At 44.6% G+C, this 18,962-nt stretch overlaps 1 protein-coding gene across 2 annotated transcripts in view; it reads left to right on the top strand.

Annotated features, from left to right (window-relative positions):
* Positions 1-14,478, top strand: part of SHPK (sedoheptulokinase) — a 205,029-nt gene extending 190,551 nt beyond the window's left edge. For both annotated transcript variants that reach the window (XM_086955021.1, XM_086955020.1), the window contains one exon: positions 10,268-14,478. In XM_086955021.1, coding sequence (XP_086811147.1) covers positions 10,268-10,662 — 395 coding nt within the window. In that variant the 3' untranslated portion in view covers positions 10,663-14,478. The remainder of the gene's footprint in view (positions 1-10,267) is intronic.
* The last annotated feature ends 4,484 nt before the right edge of the window (positions 14,479-18,962 follow it).

The following is an 18,962-nucleotide window of genomic DNA, read 5'->3' as shown; positions in this document are numbered from 1 at the left end:
CATCTTCGATCCACCCTTGGATCCACTCGGACACTTCTCTCCTGGTCGCCTGCAGCATCTTTCTTCTAGGCTCCATAGGATTCGACGACGAAACCCGACACATTTTGACACCTAAGCACCCGCTTCTTGTGGGTGAGGTAACGCGAGTACTTCGTTGCTCTGTGGGTAGCAACTATCCAACTGTCTGTTCAAAAATAAAGTTTAAAAAAAAAAACTATCCAACTGTCTAGGTTTCAAGTAACTTTCACAGAGTCCAGTCAGAAGAGCCCTAAAAGAACTAGTTTGTAACTTGTACGTTCCCATTCATTCTCTATGGTAACTTGCGTGTGTGATTAGACACTGCACACGCCTCCCGTGGGTCTCCTGCTTCCTAACTCTTGGTAGCTCAGCGTAGCCCCAGCGATTCCCTAGGCCCTAGGCCTATTCACTTTCCGTGTAGTGGTCCTTATACCACTATTTTAGTATATGGTTTAGCGTGCCCCTAGGGCCCTACTGTATTTTGTGCAACTTATTGTGTTCTAATTAAATATCTTGTATTGTGCTTGTGCCTCTGACCTCATAAAGAGTTCAGAGGGTTTGTCTAGTAATAAATAACATATATATTTTATATATATCCTGTGTGGTGTCCTTTCATTTGGTATTAAAGGGGTTACATATGGTAAAACAGCTGGCTTCACATGCCCTCTTGAGTTTAGCCTAAGACTGCTTTGTCCATGCTACCCCTAGGATAGCTGGTCTATAAGTTGACTTTACAACCATCACCATAAGGCACAGCTTTCCAAACTTTTCATGTTGGTGACACACTTTTTGGAGATGCATTATTTTGGGACACAGTAAGGCAGTGTAGCGAGCGAGCATAGCGAGCGAACCCGAACCACCTAAGTAGGGTTCAGGGGGGTTCTCACTGACTCTGTCTGTCTCCCTCTCTCTGTCTCCCTCCCTCTCTCTCCGTCTGTCTCCCTCCCTCTCTCTTCCTCTGTCTCTCTCTGTCTGTCTCGCTCCCTGTCTCACTCCCTTTGTCGCCCTCCTCCCTCTGTCTCCTTCTGTCTCCCGCTCTGTCTCCCGCTCTCCGTCTCCCTCTGTTTCCCTCCCTCTGTCTCCGTTCCTCTGCCTCCCTCCCTCCCTCAGTCTCCCTCTGTGTGTCTCCCTCTGTTGGTCACCCTCCCTCTATCTCCCTCTGTCTCCCCGACTGTCTCTGTCTCCCTCCCTCTGTCACCATCTGTCTCCCTCTCTCTCTCTCTCTCTCTCTCTCTGTCTCTCTCTCTCTGTCTCTCTGTCTCTCTGTCTCCCTCTCTGTCTCCCTCGCTGCATCTCTCCGTCTGTCTCAGTCTCAGTCTCTGCCTCGGTCTGTCACTGTCACTGTCTCTGCCTCTATCTGCCTGTCTGTCCCTGTCTCCCTCTCTCTGTCTCCCTCTCCATCTCTGTCTGGGTCTGTCTGCCCCGTCCCTGTCTCTGCCTCTATTTGCCTCTGTCTGTCCCTGTCTGTCTCTGTCTCTATCTCTGTCTGTGTCTGTTTCTCCCTCTCTGTCTCCTCTGTCTCCCTCTCTCTGTCTCCCTCCCTCTCTGTCCTTCTGTCTGTCTCCATCTGTCTCCCTCAGTCTGTCTACCTCCCTCTGTCTCTTTCTGTCTGTCTCCCTCCCTCTGTCGCCCTCCTCCCTCTGTCTGTCGCCCTCTGTCTCCCTCTATTTACGTTCCTCTGTCTCCCTCCCTCCACCCTCCCTCTGTCTCCCTCTCTCTCTGTCTCCCTCCCTCTGTCTGTCTCCCTCTCCTTCCCTCTGTCTCCTCCTGACTGTCTTCCTCTGCCTCCTCCCTCTGTCTCACTCTCTCTGTCTCCCTCCCTCTCCCTCTGTCACCTTCTGTCTCCCTCTCTCTCCCTCTGTCTCCCTCTCCCTCTCTGGCTCAGTCTCTGCTCTGTCTGTCCCTGTCCATGCCTCTGCCTCTATCTGTCTGTCTGTCCCTGTCTCTGTCTGTCCCTGAGTGTCCCTGTCTCCCTCCCTCTGTCTCTGTCTGTATCTGCCTGTCTGCCCCTGTCCTTGTCCCTGCCTCTATTTGTCTCTGTCTGTCTCTGTCTATATCTGTCTTTCTCTGTCTCCGTCCCTCTCTGTCTCTCTCTCTGTCTCCCTCCCTCTCTCTATCTCTCTCCCACTCTCTCTCTTGCTGTCTCCCTCTGTCTCACTCACTCTGTCTGTCTCCCCCTCTCTCTCTCTTTCTGTCTACCTCTCTCTGTTTCCCTCCCCCTCTCTCTCCCTCTCCCTCTGTCTCCCTCCCTCCCTCTCTCTCCCTCTGTCTGTCTCCCTCTTGTCTGACTCTCTCTTGTCTGTCTCCCTCCCTCTGTCTCCCTCCCTCTGTCTCCCTCTATTTGTCTCCTCTATTTGTATTTGCATCCCTCTGTCTGTCTGTCGCCCTCTGTCTGTCGCCCTTTGTCTCCTTCTCTCTGTCTCTGTACCTCAGTCTCCCTCCCTCTGTCTCCCTCCCTCCCTCTGTCTGTCTCCATCTGTCTGTCTCTCTCCATCTGTCGCCCTCTGTCTGTTGCCTCTGTCTCCTTCTCTCTGTCTCTGTACCTCAGTCTCCCTCCCTCTGTCTCCATCCCTCCCTCTGTCTGTCTCCCTCTGTCTGTCTCCCTCTGTCTGTCTCCCTCCCTCTGTCTCCCTCCCTCTGTCTGTCTCCCTCTGTCTGTCTCCCTCTGTCTGTCTCCCTCTGTCTGTCTGTCTCCCTCTGTCTGTCTGTCTCCCTCTGTCTCCCTCCCTCTGTCTGTCTCCCTCTGTCTGTCTCCCTCTGTCTGTCTCCCTCTTGCTGTCTCCCTCTCGCTGTCTCCCTCTCGCTGTCTCCCTCTCGCTGTCTCCCTCTCTCTGTCTCCCTCTCTCCGTCTCCCTCTCTCTGTCTCTGTCTATTCCGGACTCCCTCCCGTCTCCCTCTCTCTCTGTCTCCCACAGTTTCCCTCTATCTCTGTCTCCCTCCCTCTGTCTGTCTCCCTCTGTCTGTCTCCCTCCCTCTGTCTCCCTCTATCCGTCTTCCTCCCTCCCTCTGTCTGTCTCCCTCTGTCTCTGTTCCTCTGTCTCTGTTCCTCTGTCTCTGTCCCTCTATCTCTGTCCCTCTATCTCTGTCCCTCTATCTCCGTCCCTTCGTGTCCGTCCCTGTTTCCCTCCCTCTCTGTCTCCCTTTCTCTGTCTTCCCCCCTCTATTTCTCTCCCTCTGCCTTTCACCCTCTGCCTGTCACCCTCTGTCTGTCACCTCACCCCAGCTTCCCGAGCACACACACAGCTGGGCTCGAGTACTTCGCAGGTCTTTAAAAGACCATTTACTAGTTAATGAGGCTTTGTTGTGAATCTCCTGGCCCCCATAGAGCAGAGTGTCTCAGAGTCCGCGCTGCTGCGGCGGACTCAGAGACACTCTTTCAAAGGAATGCCTCTTAATTAGCAGCAGTTATAATAATAATAATAATAATAATAATAATAATAAGGGAGTTTTATAAAGCACGCGGTTACGCTCAGCTGGCGTGTCCCTACGCTAGGACAGAAAAACTCATACAGGCAGGCCGCAGAGTCAGCTAGAGTTATCGTTTGTAGAGATGTGTTTTTAGCTTCTTCCTGAAGTCGGCTTCAGACACTTCTAGGCGAAGATCCAAGGGTAAAGCGTTCCAGCCCTTCGCCACCAAGTAGCGAAATGATCTACCTCTCATGCGAGCCTTTCTTATCGTCGTGACCTTTAACAGGCCACCATGGGAGGAACGCAGTGCTCGCATAGGTTCATATCTGGAAACCAGACTCTGGAGTGGTGCTGGTGCCCTCCCGTTGAGGATACGGTGGCAGGTGCAAAGTTATGTGCTAAGTGCCCTTGATACTGGTGTCATCCCGCGACAGACCCACCATTTGCAGGCGACACAGTACTGTGATGGGACACACAGTTTGGAAAGCTCTGCCATATGGGTTGTTTGGACTGGTGCAAGGTGCTCACTAGAATAGTGAACTTCATATACCTGGCCAACTTCTCACACTTGGTCACAACATTCTTAATTCCATTGAGCACACAAAGCTATTTTGTTATATTTACCATTGTAGAAAAAGGATGGCCACCAAATATCGAGCAATGTACAAATGACATGCAACATTAAAGTGAGTTCCGGTTCCATGGTCCACCTTTTCTTTTGGAAGAGGGATATTATTTGGCAGCACCGATGAGTGTTTTGCTTTTGTTGGGTGCTTTGGAGATAGTTTCTTTGTAGTAGACTGTTTTTTTGTAAGGCGTTTCCTGCTAGTGTCCACTCCTCAGGTATGAGCTGTTCTTACATTATTTCTTTTTTTGTTGGAGGTCAGAACTTTCAGCAAGTTCTTTGGTTTACCATTGTGTGGAAAGCTCTGTTGTTGTTGCTCTGAGCTTCAAGCGGGCATGTTCATTCATATTGACTTTTAACGTGTTGTTAGGTACATCAAGCAGAAACTTAAAGTTAGTAGAAAGTTGGGGTGAGTGCAAGAAAGAGACGAATAGTAGGTCTTGTTTAATGTAGCTTATGGTAATGTCCGTTAAGGAACTTAATACCTATTCTTTGATTTTTTTTTTAGTCGACCGTAATTAGTTTACACTCAGTGTTTCATAATGGGAGATGGACATTGCAAAGTAAACTCTCTTGTTTAATTGTGCTGGAGGAGAGTGAAGCAATGGGGTTGGATGTGATGGCTAGGTGAACGATGCTGTTTTTGGAACGGGTTGGTTCAGAGACATGTGTTGAAGTTTAAGGTGTAAGGTAGAGTTTCTTCCATCCTTTCACTTATAGCAAAATACTAAGGTAAGATGTGTTTAAATGGGAGAGAAAATGTTATGATGCAGTTTGTGAACTCATTATTGAAGATTGTGTTGGACCCTGATGTATAAGAATGTAGGTTTCGAAAAGAGGAAAGCGGTGGGTGAGTGTGTGTGTGTGTGTGTGTGCGCAGTGAAGACTTACAATGGGAGGTGGTGAGGAATTTGTACTTGAATGTAGTAAGACACAAAGTAATAACACCTAATAACTTATTTATTTATTTTGAAAGTTTTATATAGCGCGAACAAGATCTTCGCAGATATCAGAGCGCTTTACAGAGGAGGGAGCATAACTGTCAGTACTATGTTTGTTCAAATTGAAAAAATAAATTCTGGAAAGTTCTAGCACTTTATGTGGCTGAGCTATGCCCTTGTTTATTATTAGAGCATCAACGAATCTAAACTGTGTATGGTGTATGCTATTTTATGAAGAGGGCAAACTTTAGCAGACTTAGGATGGTATTTAAAGATTGCCGGGCGGCACGACGTGAGGCAGGGTGTCAGAACATTCGCCACCCTGGCAGATTACCGTCTGCCCTGTTTAGAGATCTCGGTCTCCTTGGCAGAGATCTGTGCCTTCAGAGGAACTGTGGGCATGGCAGCTCCTCCACAGGCACTTTAGGTTTGCTCAGCTACCGCCATGATTCATGTGGACACTCAGCAGATGTTCATATTTTTCTTTTTTATTTCAAGTCATTTTTTTATTGAGTAATAAGAAATGAACAAATGACAAATAGAAATACAATAAACATACAATTAGACGTACCCTCTATTATAATAGTACAAGTGGTGAAGCACCGGGAAATAATGATAATTATAATAATAGTAATAATGATAACAATAATAATAATAGTAAGGAACTAGAGTTTGCTCAAGTGCCAGGCCTGGACATTCTCAGCGAATCGCATTATTATACAGGTGGTCATACAAACACATCTACCACATGAGAGTTGACAAAAGATATTATGCAGCATATAGTGTGTCAACTGGAAGATTACCACAATTGCGGTTGAAGGACTACAGTGGAATGCAGAGGAGCACAGGAGTGTCATTGGAAAATGGTATTTCTAAAAGACCTTACAGATTGAGGAGATTTTTCTATTTTCCCAAAACAAACTCCCAAAGCAGTGGAGAAAAAATGAAGGACCTTGTCACCCTGGGAGTATTCTCCAAGGATGTGGGGGGCATGTATATTTTTTTCTGTTCGGGAAAGCCAGGCTTTTCCTATTGGTTCTGGGGAGAAGTACATCAGACACTTTAGGGCAGGCAATCTGAAGTGCTTAAACTGGCAGCCCCGTGTCCGGCAGGCCTTTGGGCTAAGGGTTTTGCCAGTGGTAACATGACAGTTTGCCCGACTCTAAATCGAGACGGTAGCTCGCCATTTTGAGGAACAAGGTGTCCTGCTGTGGTTGTGGTGAAGTACCCTTTCTGCCAAACTCTAAATAACCTCCACATGATCCCTTTCATTTTACTACGTATCAGTTTCCATGCTCCAATAAATGGATTTTAAGGGTTAGAAAAGGGTTACAATGCATCTCAAATAGCTGTGACCTGTCTACTTTGTGTCGTTTTTTTTGCTGTGTCTAAACCAACACTCATGCCATGACACTCATCTCCATGGTGAATTTGTTGCAGTTAATTTGTGATCCAATTGATACGCTTTTGAGATATTCTTCTTTAGTTTTAAATGTCTTACTGAAATCACGTCCAACAAGAGGAGATTAAGTAACTCCCCCTCCATACTCGCTGCCCCTTTATCTTACACTTGCAGATTTTTAATTTCTACTTACTCACCTTGTCACTCTATTATTGTCCTTCTCTTTTTCCTCCTTTTGTGTTTTTCTCTCTCACTTTGGGTGAAAGCCTGGTGAGTAAAAGGAAGTGTTGGTCCTCAAAAATGAGTGCTGGTGGGCCCCACCAACAACCATTGGTGCATATTAAGCTCTGCACATCAGATGTTGGTTCATGATACATTCGTATTCAACTGTTAATAAAAGTGGGGATAGCTGCAATATATTGTGAATTGGTTACGGTGACACATTGTAATGGCAGAAGCATAAACAGTTACTATTCCAATTGAACTCATTTGCATTTTGCACTCCCCTATTTTACTAGTACTTTGGGGAGATTCCAAGAGTGGAATAGCTAATTTCCACCTCAAGGAACACAACAGAAGACGCAGTGCAGTGCTACACATTCATGTCTAAGAAACAGAACTATTCCAAACTATAGCAGTACCACACCACATTGCATACAGGAGACACCACTTTTTAAGATGGAGACGTCTACTTGGGACCCATCTATATTGGTTCATGTCACTAATATAATCATTGCAGAAGAACACGGTAGAAGGAAATTGCTTCAATAAATGTGTTTCCTAAGGAAGTGGCACACTGGATGTCGGAAGCTGACAGTGTGCGGGAGACTGGAAGGTGCTTGTTGCAGTGCGCATCATTGTATTTGGTGAGGGGATTTAGAAGCAACTGATTGCTTAAATATAACTGCACAAAGTATGTCTTTCTGTCTCTGATTGAAAGTTGAAGTTGATTTCTGGAGGCATCTATCGAATGGTTTCTAGCAGCTTTGGTGAGGCTGCAGTTCTAGTACTTCCTGCACACACCCTCACTATTTGGCCCTCTCTCTTAATATTGCAAACAGCCGCTTTCGTTCAAATTTATTTAACAGTACTTCACTCACCATTTCAAGATCTCCAATATTTTTGTAAGCTGGCATCTATTGTGCAAGTATCTTGACCTGTCAGGTGGGAATTACATATGTGCTTGTCATTTTAATAATTGCAGTTCCTTGGCTGCTGCAAGCAGTGCATTCATTGACTCTGAGTCTTAAAAGTTTTACTTCCCACTGATGTCCATTTGGTATCCCGACCTATTGATGGTGCCATTGGTCCTGGCCTAAAGTGCTTGTTGAATAGTATCCTATTTTTCTTCCTCACTTTTCTCCCTGCTCTAGTTATCATTTATCGCACGGTCAATATCAGTGTGCTATAATTCTTGACTTGAGGTTGGCACTTTGCCTTTAGAGCGAGACATAACATTCCCTAAACGTATAGACCTACAATGGAGCCCTGAACCTCCACTCATACCGCTGCCCTAGACTTCGGATCACAGCACTCTCGCCATTACTTCCACGTGCCGGCCTGTCTATGACATCAGCTTGCAGACCAGTAGCACATATACCTTTTCTTGTCCTTTAGTTTTGTATCCTTCTTTGTTTTGGACTTCCACTCGCAGCCATTTTTTGTCTACCCACATTTGAATTCCACCCAGGACTTCTTCTTGCATCCCTGCTCAAGACTTCCAATTACTGCCTGTTGTAAGCCTCCACTTGTAGCCCTATTTTGGACCTACACTACAGCCTAATTTAGTTCTCAATTTGCAGCCTCGGATCGCTGCACACAGCCATGATACCAAGAACCTGAGTTTTTGGTATTTTAGTGGTGCCCCGTACCAGGACTGTCTCCTGGGGAGACCGTCGGTTCCTGGTTTCGGCTCCAAAGCTGTGGATCACCCTACCTCAGTCAATCCGGACCAGCACCTCACTCTGGTCCTTCCGTAAACATCTAAAAACCTGGCTGTTTAACCAGTAATGTCTCAGATCATACCTTTGTTTATTTATTTATTTATTTATTTATTTTTGAAACTTGTAGAGTGCAACAAATGCCCTTGGGTATCTCGGGGCTATGGACTGAGCAGGATCACGAGCTAGCTGAGGGATAGATGACCATAATACACTTCAGCTTACAGGAGAGCAACCGCTTAGTGGTTAAACAGCCATGTTTTTATCAACTTGCGGAAATGCAGTAATGTCTGGCTTGAGCGAATCTGTAGGGGCAGAGCGTTCCACAGTCTGGCCGCTGTAACTACGAAACGCCGGTCTCCCCAAGATACTGTCTTTACTCTTGGGACCTGTAACTGAAAGGCAGTCATTGAGCGAAGTTGCCTATTGGGACAGTAGAATGATAAATGATCTTTAAGAAACTGAGGGCCCAGTTGATGTGCAGCTTTGAATGCTATACATAGAGCTTTAAATTTAACCCGGTTCTTGACCGTTAACCAGTGGTACTTCCTGATGACATGGGATATGGGTTTAAATTTGGAGGTCCCTGATAACAGTCTCGCGGCAGCATTCTGGACCGTTTGCAATTTATTAATTACCCTACATTGTGCATTGGCAAACAGCCCATTACAATAATCCAAGGAGGACATCACCAAAGTGCTGACCAACGTTTTTCCTGCAGTTTGATGCAGAAGTTGCAGCGCCGAGACGCCCAAGGGCATTTGTTCGCGCTTTATCAAATCTCATAAATAAATAAATACGTTTTGGGATTATTGAAACAGGATGTTGCCATTGCAGTGGATTCCCGTTTGTTACTAAAATTTGCCTGCTTGGTCCGCAGTAGGATTCCTGCATGCCATTCTGTTAAGACCACCATACGTCGTCTTGATTTCTTCCCATTGCTATAGTGGGAAGAGAGACTGGACATATTTCCCATATATTTTAACTGCTCTGTGACATATAGGTGCTTATTACTAAAATTTTCTGCATGCACCGCTATCAGCTGTTAACTATGTCTCTCATTTGTAGGTTATTTGAAACGTATTTTGGTTTAATATTTTTGATCAAATGTTTTAGTTGAATGTATTATACCTCCGCTTTTCCTCCTGACGCCACAAACCCTCTTTTTCGATGGCACCCATTTACCGCATCATTCTCTCAAGGAATGCCATTCTCCCACTTTTATCGGTTTCTGACCAAGTATCTTCCTTCCTCTAGCCACGTTTGGGCATCTCCACTAAGAGTCTCCCGTCCACACCCCATCCTTTTATTTGCTTAAGGCTTTCATTGCCTCCCTTCCCCATCCAAACCTTTGTCCAAGTCTTGTCTTGGTGGAATGTGATATTGGCCTTAAATACTCCGATAATGAAATTTAGATCACTTTGTGGTTTTTCAAATATTTTAACCAAACAACAGTTGATAATGTTAGCTTGTTTTTCCATGTATCGCTTAAGGTCGTATGTCTGCCACTTATACACCCTGTATAATACTGCCCTCTGTTTCTCTGGAAGGGTAGCCTCATATGTGTCCTGAGTACTTGATAAAAACAGTTTCCTCTGTCAACTTAACCTCCCAGGTATAGAGCAAGTTTTCCATCCTATCTAACTAGCATGTTTAGCCTCCCTTATAACCTCGGCCCGGAAATGCCCCTTGACACCTATCATGAGCTACTACTACCCATTGCCACTGAATATCTACTGATACAGTACAGATAAAGGAACATGTAATTAACATTGGCATTTTTGTTGTCAGTACATAATGTCAAATAGTTTTGTGTTTCAGCCTGATTTGATATTGTGTAAAGAGTAAGATGTCCTTTACATGGTAACAGGGGACTGTAGCTATTATTTTGAGATTTGACAATGTCTTTCTTTTCTCTTGTTTATGTTTTCAGGTTTTGAAGTTCCAGACTCCACTATCTATGCCCAGATGATCCAAGCTGCTTTATCCCATGACAGCACAAAACTTACCATCAACCCAACCATTTTTGGGGAAAGGCATATACCTGAAGTCCTGGGTTCTGTGTCAAATATTTCTGTGTCTGAGCTATCATTGGGTCATGTGTCCAGGAGTTTGTGTTGTGGGATTGTTCAGAACTTACATTCCATGTTGCCTTATGAACGCCTGAAGGATGCAGGGATAACAAGAATTATAGGAAGTGGGAGTGCACTTTTCAGGAACGAGGTTTTGAGGCAGGAAGTGGAGCGGGTATTTCCTCTTCCTGTGGTATATGGGAAAGATGCGGACTCTGCTTTTGGGGCAGCCTTGGTTATGATGCACAGAAGATAAGAAGATAAATTTCCGTGATAAAATTCATGCTTTAGGAACCTGCCTTCTTCAAAAAGAAGCTGTAGTGATCTGGCTATATCAACATTACAAAAAACCTTAAGCTTCTAAAAAAATTTTGTCTTTCCATTTTTTTAACTCGGTTCTAAATGTTTTGAAAACGTCACATAATGTTTAGGTCTAATTCAGGGACAATGACTCAATCAAATGATTTGGACATTACATAGCTGTTTCTAAAACATTAAAACGTGCGCATATTCACTGAACATACCCTTGTTTAGTAGCATGCCCTGTAGACTGAATGAGCACGACCTCCAAATAAGTTATCGATGCAGTTAATCTTACTCTTTACTTTTGGAAGTTGTGAGTGCTGTTGGCTTCAGTGACTGTGCCCGGATGAATCCCAAGGCAATCTCGGACTGCAAAGTCAAGCTCTAGATTGCCGAACACCGTCGGAAGGCACTTAAGGACCAGTCACAGTCGAGGGCACTGGCCTGTTACTGGTCTCTAAGCTGTACCTACAAAAGGTCCTCTCCATACTCCAAGTCATCAGGTAAGTCCAAGTTAAAAAGAAACACAAGAAGTCGATGTGTGACTCTTCCCTTGTCCAGCCACTCTCGTTCAGAGAAGTTGAGGACATCAAGGTGCTTCCCAGTCTCCTACAGAGGAACCGATTTTCCACGGTTCATACCGTTACAACCTGTATTCTTGGATTCATGTGCGACTGCACAACAAATAAATGTTGCTCATCTTCAGTAGCCTTTTGGCTCCCTCTGGTGTGCCTTTGGCCCCCAAGAACCTGAGGTGGCCTCCAGGTGGGATAGCTTTAGATCTGCAACCCCTGTCCTTTTAAGGTAAAGCTAATGTCCTGACTGAGGTCTTGCAACCTGGGCAGATCTCTACAGCACCACCTTTACCCTTTAATGAAGCCCTGATGGATGCACTAATGGACATTTTAACCCGTACCTTGCTCTTGCCAACAGTAAGTAGACAAGGTGCCAGAAGACCTAGGCCTGCCCCCTTGCTCCTGGTGATCCTCCTTTCCTTATGCACTACAATAGCTTGAAAGCTTAGTGGTCCAGGCATCCACGAGCAGACTAAACCCTAAGTCCTTCTCTACTACATTTCCCGATAGGGGATCAAAATGCATGGAGGCATTCAGGAAGAGGATATTTTCTTCAAAAAGCCCCACTCTTTGCTCAGTAAATGCTAGTTGCGTCCTAGGATGCTACTAGCATGTGTTCTGTAATATGGACAGTGAGAGTTTGCTAACAGTTCCTGATGAATACTGCACCAATTCTGCGCACATGATTGTCAGGACGCATCGCAGAATGTCATTCGCTGTGGGCTGCACACCACTGACGTCTTGGGCAGGGCAGGCACTATCAGTGTGGTGTTTCATCGCCACCTGTAGATGGGTTCCACAGGCCTCTCGGGTGAAGTTCAGGCATCACTAATTGACATGTTATTTGATGGGATCCCTGGCCTTTTGACATCTGTGCAGCAGTGCCCCCAACGGATCACCCCTTTTGAGGCCAAACTCCTACTACACTGCCTTTGTAAAAAAACATTGGGAATGTATGTCTACAAAGTGTCCCAGATAGATAAAAGGAGGCAATTCCCACTAATTCAATAAAACAAATATCAGCTAATTCTTTAGATCAATTTACATCCCTATTCCTTGAAGCCATAAACTTGATTCAGATAAAGGCTCAGGGTGGCCTCAGCTGAAAAGGAAAGCATTCAAACAGCAGTTAGACAGCTAACCAAAGAACAGCACAGGTGAACAATCCAGTTAACTCAACATTAATGAATGCCAATAGATGCAAATAAAGACCTTAACCTCTTCAAATATTCAAGAACTTCCACTCAGGCGAAACGGTTATAAAGTAACCATGTTGGGACCAGACAAATTCAAATTGACTGGAACACATCACCCTGAATGGCAATCAATCCCAGTCAGAGCGAGGAAGGAAAACAAGAGTATTCAAAAAATCAACTAACTCCTAATTGATCACTAAAGCATGTCTCCCTAAATGAAGTTTCTTAAATAATGTTATTGCTGAAGTCAACTTGACCCACGAGAAGCAACCGTTTGACCAATAACGTGGGCTAACAGAAAATCGCCAACACAGATTGCAATTTTATCAACAGCTCTTTTGACTCCCTAGTACATCTCTAGAGGATTTCATGACTATTTAAATTGTGCACACATCTTTAAGCTATTATGGTCTCTCCCACAGCCGAACATTTTCTCCAATGAATCAATATTAAATGTGACCTTGAACCACCAGAACACTATCCATTTATACCCAGCCAAACTGAAAAAACTACAAGAGACTATATCCCACATAGCATACAATTACAGAAATAAAAAGGACTGTGGTTATCTGACCATGTACAATCAAAAGCCCAAATACTATGGAACATCTTTACCTGACAATTGGTATAAAGCACCCCTTGCCCTCCCACAACATTAACCTAGATGGATGCTGAACTCATATTAGACACCAAAAATTCAGGGACCTGATGCTGCACCCAGGGAGGAATACATTTAAATTTTAAAAAGACAAAAAAAGATAAGGGTAAAAGATTGAGGAGGCACTCCTGCTCGCTTAAAAGACACCCCTATCTAATGAGAAAAAAGATATACAGAGGCGATTGGTAAGGTGAGTTCAAAGGAGAAATTAATAAATGAAGGGAAGTGGCATGTAACAACAATTTATAAATACAATATGCATGAATGACTGTAGATTCACCATTATGTATATTATTACCAGGAAAGGTGAAAAATAAGAAAGAGTGTCCTAGCCATGATTAAGAACTAAGGACATCAAGAAGATTAATTACATGGCCCGTAAGATAAAGTAAGCAATAGAAAGAGTTAATTTTGAAAGATTTTCTTGAGAAATAAACATGTTGTTATAATTAAGAAGGCGCCTGAAACCAGTTACATGTTTTTCCAGGTGCAACAGCTAACACTGGAGAAAACAAAATCCAGATTAATTGTTGACCAGTGCTTAATGCAGCCGTACAGGTTTATATCTTCCTTATCTTCATGTGCATTGGGGTTAAAGTAATCAGTGTGAACCAGTAATCTGCAAAAATAAGAAGTTTCTCTACATACAAAAGGAATGGTGAACAGCAATGTAGATAATTCTGATAAGATAAAACAGGTCTGGTGAAACAAATACCTGTTTTTTAAGAAATGCCTTAGAATTGATTTAAAATTATGTGATGCTACCTGAGTATCCGGATACTCACAGGATCATTGAAGAGACCACATAAAGAGAAAATACGAGATAAATAAACGCAGAAATAACGTAGCCAAATGTGTGCTCTGAAAAGATTTGTTATCATGATTTTTTGGGGGAATGCATAATAGACAACAATGTGCATTGATGTAATGTTTGTAATATCTGTCTCATATAGTATTAATGGTTAAATGTACAGTGCTTGTTCATACATGAATTTGTCCTGAAGAAGGTGTGGGATTGTTTCCAGGGGCCGGCGAAACGCTACGTCGACAAAATTTGTAAGAATCAGTTTTTGTGATCGGTATTATAAATGTTTGAATTTTTTAAAGAAATTAGATTTGAGATTGACACGTTTAAGAACTTAATTTAATTATAATGATGTATTTTAACATTGATGGAGGATAAACAGATTGTGATAACACTGAATAGGTAAATCCTGCCGGTATACTGGTGATTTATGTAGGATAGTCCACGACTCTCCAAATTGTATGTCTACATTTTACATTTTAAAATTTAATAATATTTTTTGTACATGAACGTCAATAAATAATTTTGAATAGGAGATGTGTTGATTGATAATATTGAACATTGTGCTATAACATTTACAACGTTTCAGTGCATACTTACTGGATTTAACGCTAGTGGCTATAGCGCGAAAGGGAATCTTTTGTTTAGATTGCACCCTAAGACTAGGCCTGGGCGGAATTTCAATTACGCCAAAGTAATTTAAGTAATTCTGCATTACTCTGTGACACAGAATTATCTATAATAAAGCGTAATCAAAAGTAATTTGGATGAACAACATACTACTACGAGAGCACATTTATCGGGCAGTTGCTCATGTTCACTATTTATGTTCTGTTGAATTTTGCACTATTTTTTAGAGAAAAATGCATCCTTGCATTAATTTTGGACGTGAGGCACCATTTTTAAAAAATGGGGCTAAATGCAGAATTGTATTTCTCGCGCATTTCCACGTAATCCTATGGAAGTTTTGGGTAATTCCGCTGGATTATGTTACATAGAATAATGCGAGCTATGCCCACCTCTACCTAAAACAAAGGCCATGGATTAACCAAGAATAGACATGGTTGGTAGCATCACCTTAAAACAAGGACCCTATTCACTAGACAGCATCACAGTCATCTACATAAATTTACTACTCATAACTGCACCAAGCCTACACATTCATGTAGTAAAAACTTCTCCTCTGTTAATCAATTAAAAATATGCTCCTGGAGCATAGAAGGTTTTTCACAACTCCACAGTCACAAAGGCACAATCACATTTATTTCAAGTTTCATATCTAATACAGTGGTGTTTAAAACACATATATTTGCCATTTTGTCAAGCTGGGGGTGACAAGGGTCATCACTGAGAGGGGGTTACAAAATGGCAAAAATATGTGTTTAAAACACATATTTTTGCCATTTTGTCACCCCCTCAGTGATTACACCCGGGGGTGGCCCGCACCCCCTTCCTAAACCCCTGATCATATGCTACCAAGAAACTTGCAAAACTGATACATTAAACCTCTCTCACCCAGCTGAAAGAACAGTGTTGAAATGAAAACCAACTTTGGTAATTCTGGTAACAGCAAGGCTTCAACTAAAACCAGAGAAAATTGATACTGGACTTCCATGGATATTATTGATTAAAATAAAACTCCCAAAAACGTTTCATTTCTCATCCATAAATATACAAGAAATTCAAACATACAACTGGGAGATGGAAATGAACTACAAATTGACTTCATCAGAATTCACGCAGAATAACATTAACAGGAGATTTCAACACTTACCTTTCCACTAGGCCCAGAGGATGATGAACATCAGGAACAAGACCTACTATGGAAAATCCAGGAGCAACCAATCCTCCCCCAAAGAAGAGACCCACTGGGACATTTGCTATGCAAATCCTTATCAAACATAGGACATAGGTCTAAGGGTCAATAACAGTCACTTTGAAAGGGATATCTAGATGTCAGTTACGCACCTTACAAAGACCAGAAAAGTGGTGCCGTAGTGCCTCATTATATTAATTGAACATTTTAAGTGTTTTACCAGCTTCAAAGTAGAATGTCGTCCAGAAAGTGATCACCTTCTACAAACTATGTCCTTGGCCACAGGAAAATACTAAATTCCATGCAGTAAACCATGATGCACCATTTAATGAGCTGACAAAGTAAAGCTCCAGACCTCACCTAATTTCTTGGCACTGTTGCAGCAAAAGAAGGATCATATGATCCTGTACGGCCAGGAAAATTCACAGTGCAACTAAGGTCCAATTTAACAATAACAATAGACAAAACACTACCCATAACAAATGTAAATATATATATATATATATATATGGTACACATTGGTAATTCAAAAGAGAGAATGTACAAATAAAATCTAAATGATAAACTATGTAAACAACAACACCAACTTTGCACTGTTGCATCGATATAAAAAAACTTATTTGGCACACAAAATGTCACATAAAGCAGTGGTTGCTAGGCCTTCACAGAGCTTTCCAATCCAGGAACCTCTGAGATTTTCAAAGCCATGTTAATAATGCATCAGGCACAGGTGCTATTCCCTTAAGTAACAATGTCAACACTACAGCATGAACTGCGTTTGCAAAATTACTCCATGTTCAGGGTGACAAAAGTGAAAAACTATCATCAGACTATATCAAATTCCATAGGACCCGTACCCTCCAGATATGCCCCCGCCGCCCAACTACCCTAGACATGCAAGATCCCCACATTTGAAATCACCAGAGATTCAGGTGGGGTTAAAAAGGCCATGTTTATTCACCACATTGTATAAACATGACAAGCAATAAAATGCATATCTAAAATCACAAGTTATAACAGAACTACATTTATGAGCATATCATGCTCCATCACCTTCCCAACCCTAAGGGAGGAACACCATCTGGTTCGCATCTCGCAACTGGGTATCCTACGCCAAGTGCCGTGCACCTGCCCCTTAGAGTGGTGGGTCCCGCCCTTCTATCCTTGTCCGCCATTACTGGGGCCCACCTCTCGACCACCAGGCTGCCCAGGGTCGCCCGGGAGGCTCGAATTCTGTCGCCCTAGCCTCCCCAGCCGGTGGTCACTTCCTCCCAGTGGAGAGCTTGCTATATCCCCCCTCAGAGCTGGCCTATGGAGCCCGGCAAGCGGGCTCCCATCCATCTTGTTTAGCCACTATTTACTGATCGCAGGTCTCTTCTCCGCAGAACGCCCCTCACACAATTTATCTAAGGGACGGGGGGTGGGAGTTTCGGAAAGCCGGCCTGGATCACAAGAATGGCCAGGTGCTGGCGTAAGCAGTCAGGTATCAAGGAGTGATAGCGGGAACAGAGACCCCAGTCACAGGGAGTTGACCCTAAATAGGCCCAGAGTCTCCACCCCCTAACCCTCGGGTCACACGATATCACCGGACCGGAAATGGGTCGGCCGGACGCCGATTGGGCCGTCCGCCCGACCAACCACCAGAGACCAGGAGCGGGCGAGGTCCGGAGAGGCCGGGTCCTAAGTGCGCGCGTCGCGATTCTCCGTGCTTGTCATAGGACCCGTACCCTCCAGATATGCCCCCGCCACCCAACTACCCTAGACATGCAAGATCCCCACATTTGAAATCACCAGAGATTCAGGTGGGGTTAAAAAGGCCATGTTTATTCACCACATTGTATAAACATGACAAGCAATAACATGCATATCTAAAATCACAAGTTATAACATAACGACATTTATGAGCATATCATGCTCCATCACCTTCCCAACCCTAAGGGAGGAACACCATCTGGTTCGCATCTCGCAACTGGTTATCCTACGCCAAGTGCCGTGCACCTGCCCCTTAGAGTGGTGGGTCCCGTCCTTCTATCCTTGTCCGCCATTACCGGGGCCCACCTCTCGACCACCAGGCTGCCCAGGGTCGCCCGGGAGGCTCGAATTCTGTCGCCCTAGCCTCCCCAGCCGGTGGTCACTTCCTCCCATTGGAGAGCTTGCCATATCCCCCCTCAGAGCTGGCCTATGGAGCCCGGCAAGCGGGCTCCCATCCATCTTGTTTAGCCACTATTTACTGATTGCAGGTCTCTTCTCCGCCACAAGGGTGGCCAAGGCCCACAGGTCTGACACCCTCCCCACCTGCGTTCAGAATAAATGACCAAAGTTCTCGGATAAAAGTATCAGTTCCATAGTCCGACAAATGTATCCCATCCTGGTGGTACATTGCTTCTCCGGAAATCATCCGGTGCTGGAGGTAGCGCAAGCGGCCCTTCACTGAGCACAACCTTGCTAGTTCGCCGTTCAATCGCCTCACCGAGACGTTCAAAGATCTAGGACGCACTCCTGGGCCCCATGCCCTGCGTGATATCATGCCAGACTAGACTATTTTTGTCGATGGGAACTCATGCCCCAGCCAGGCAAACTCTGCTAGTAGGGCTTCCTTGACAGCCAAGCGCCCTCTGTCGACCATGTCGTTGCCACCCAAGTGTAGAATAATCCAATCCGGCGATTTGTGCTCTCGTGCACTGAGCTCCTCGACGATTCGCCTCAAGTGTCGGATACGCATCCCTCCAACGCCGTGCCATACGAATTCGGTCTCGCCCAATGCGGCCGGTTTCACCACCTCTCTTCGCTGCAAGCGCACCGCCGCGCGACGCACGAAAGAGTGCCCGAGTACCCATACCACGGAAGCGGGCATACTAATCAGAAAGGAGAGAGATTAAGCTGTTAGACACTGCACACAAATGTTTTTACAACAGTTCAGGCCTCACATATCGCTTATAGCAGTCAGAGGTCCAGCGACCTACACCTTTCACTACGTTGGGGGCGAGACCGGCCCCTGCCGCCAAAGTTGCGGCGCCAATCCTAAAGGAATGAGAAGAATAGCCCACTGCTCCCAGACCCAGTTTCCCCAAGGCCAACCCGAATACTGCTTTAAATTGGTATTGAGACAGGCAATCCCCATTTTCGTGGACGAAGAGAGCCGACCCCCCCTGCTGGGCTTCGGGCCAAGTACGCCTGCATAAGGGATACGGGGCAGGCTGCTT

Source organism: Lissotriton vulgaris, chromosome 2_1, assembly GCF_964263255.1.
Source record: "Lissotriton vulgaris chromosome 2_1, aLisVul1.2, whole genome shotgun sequence".
NCBI lineage: Eukaryota > Metazoa > Chordata > Amphibia > Caudata > Salamandridae > Lissotriton > Lissotriton vulgaris.
This window is presented reverse-complemented; position numbering and strand designations above follow the sequence as displayed.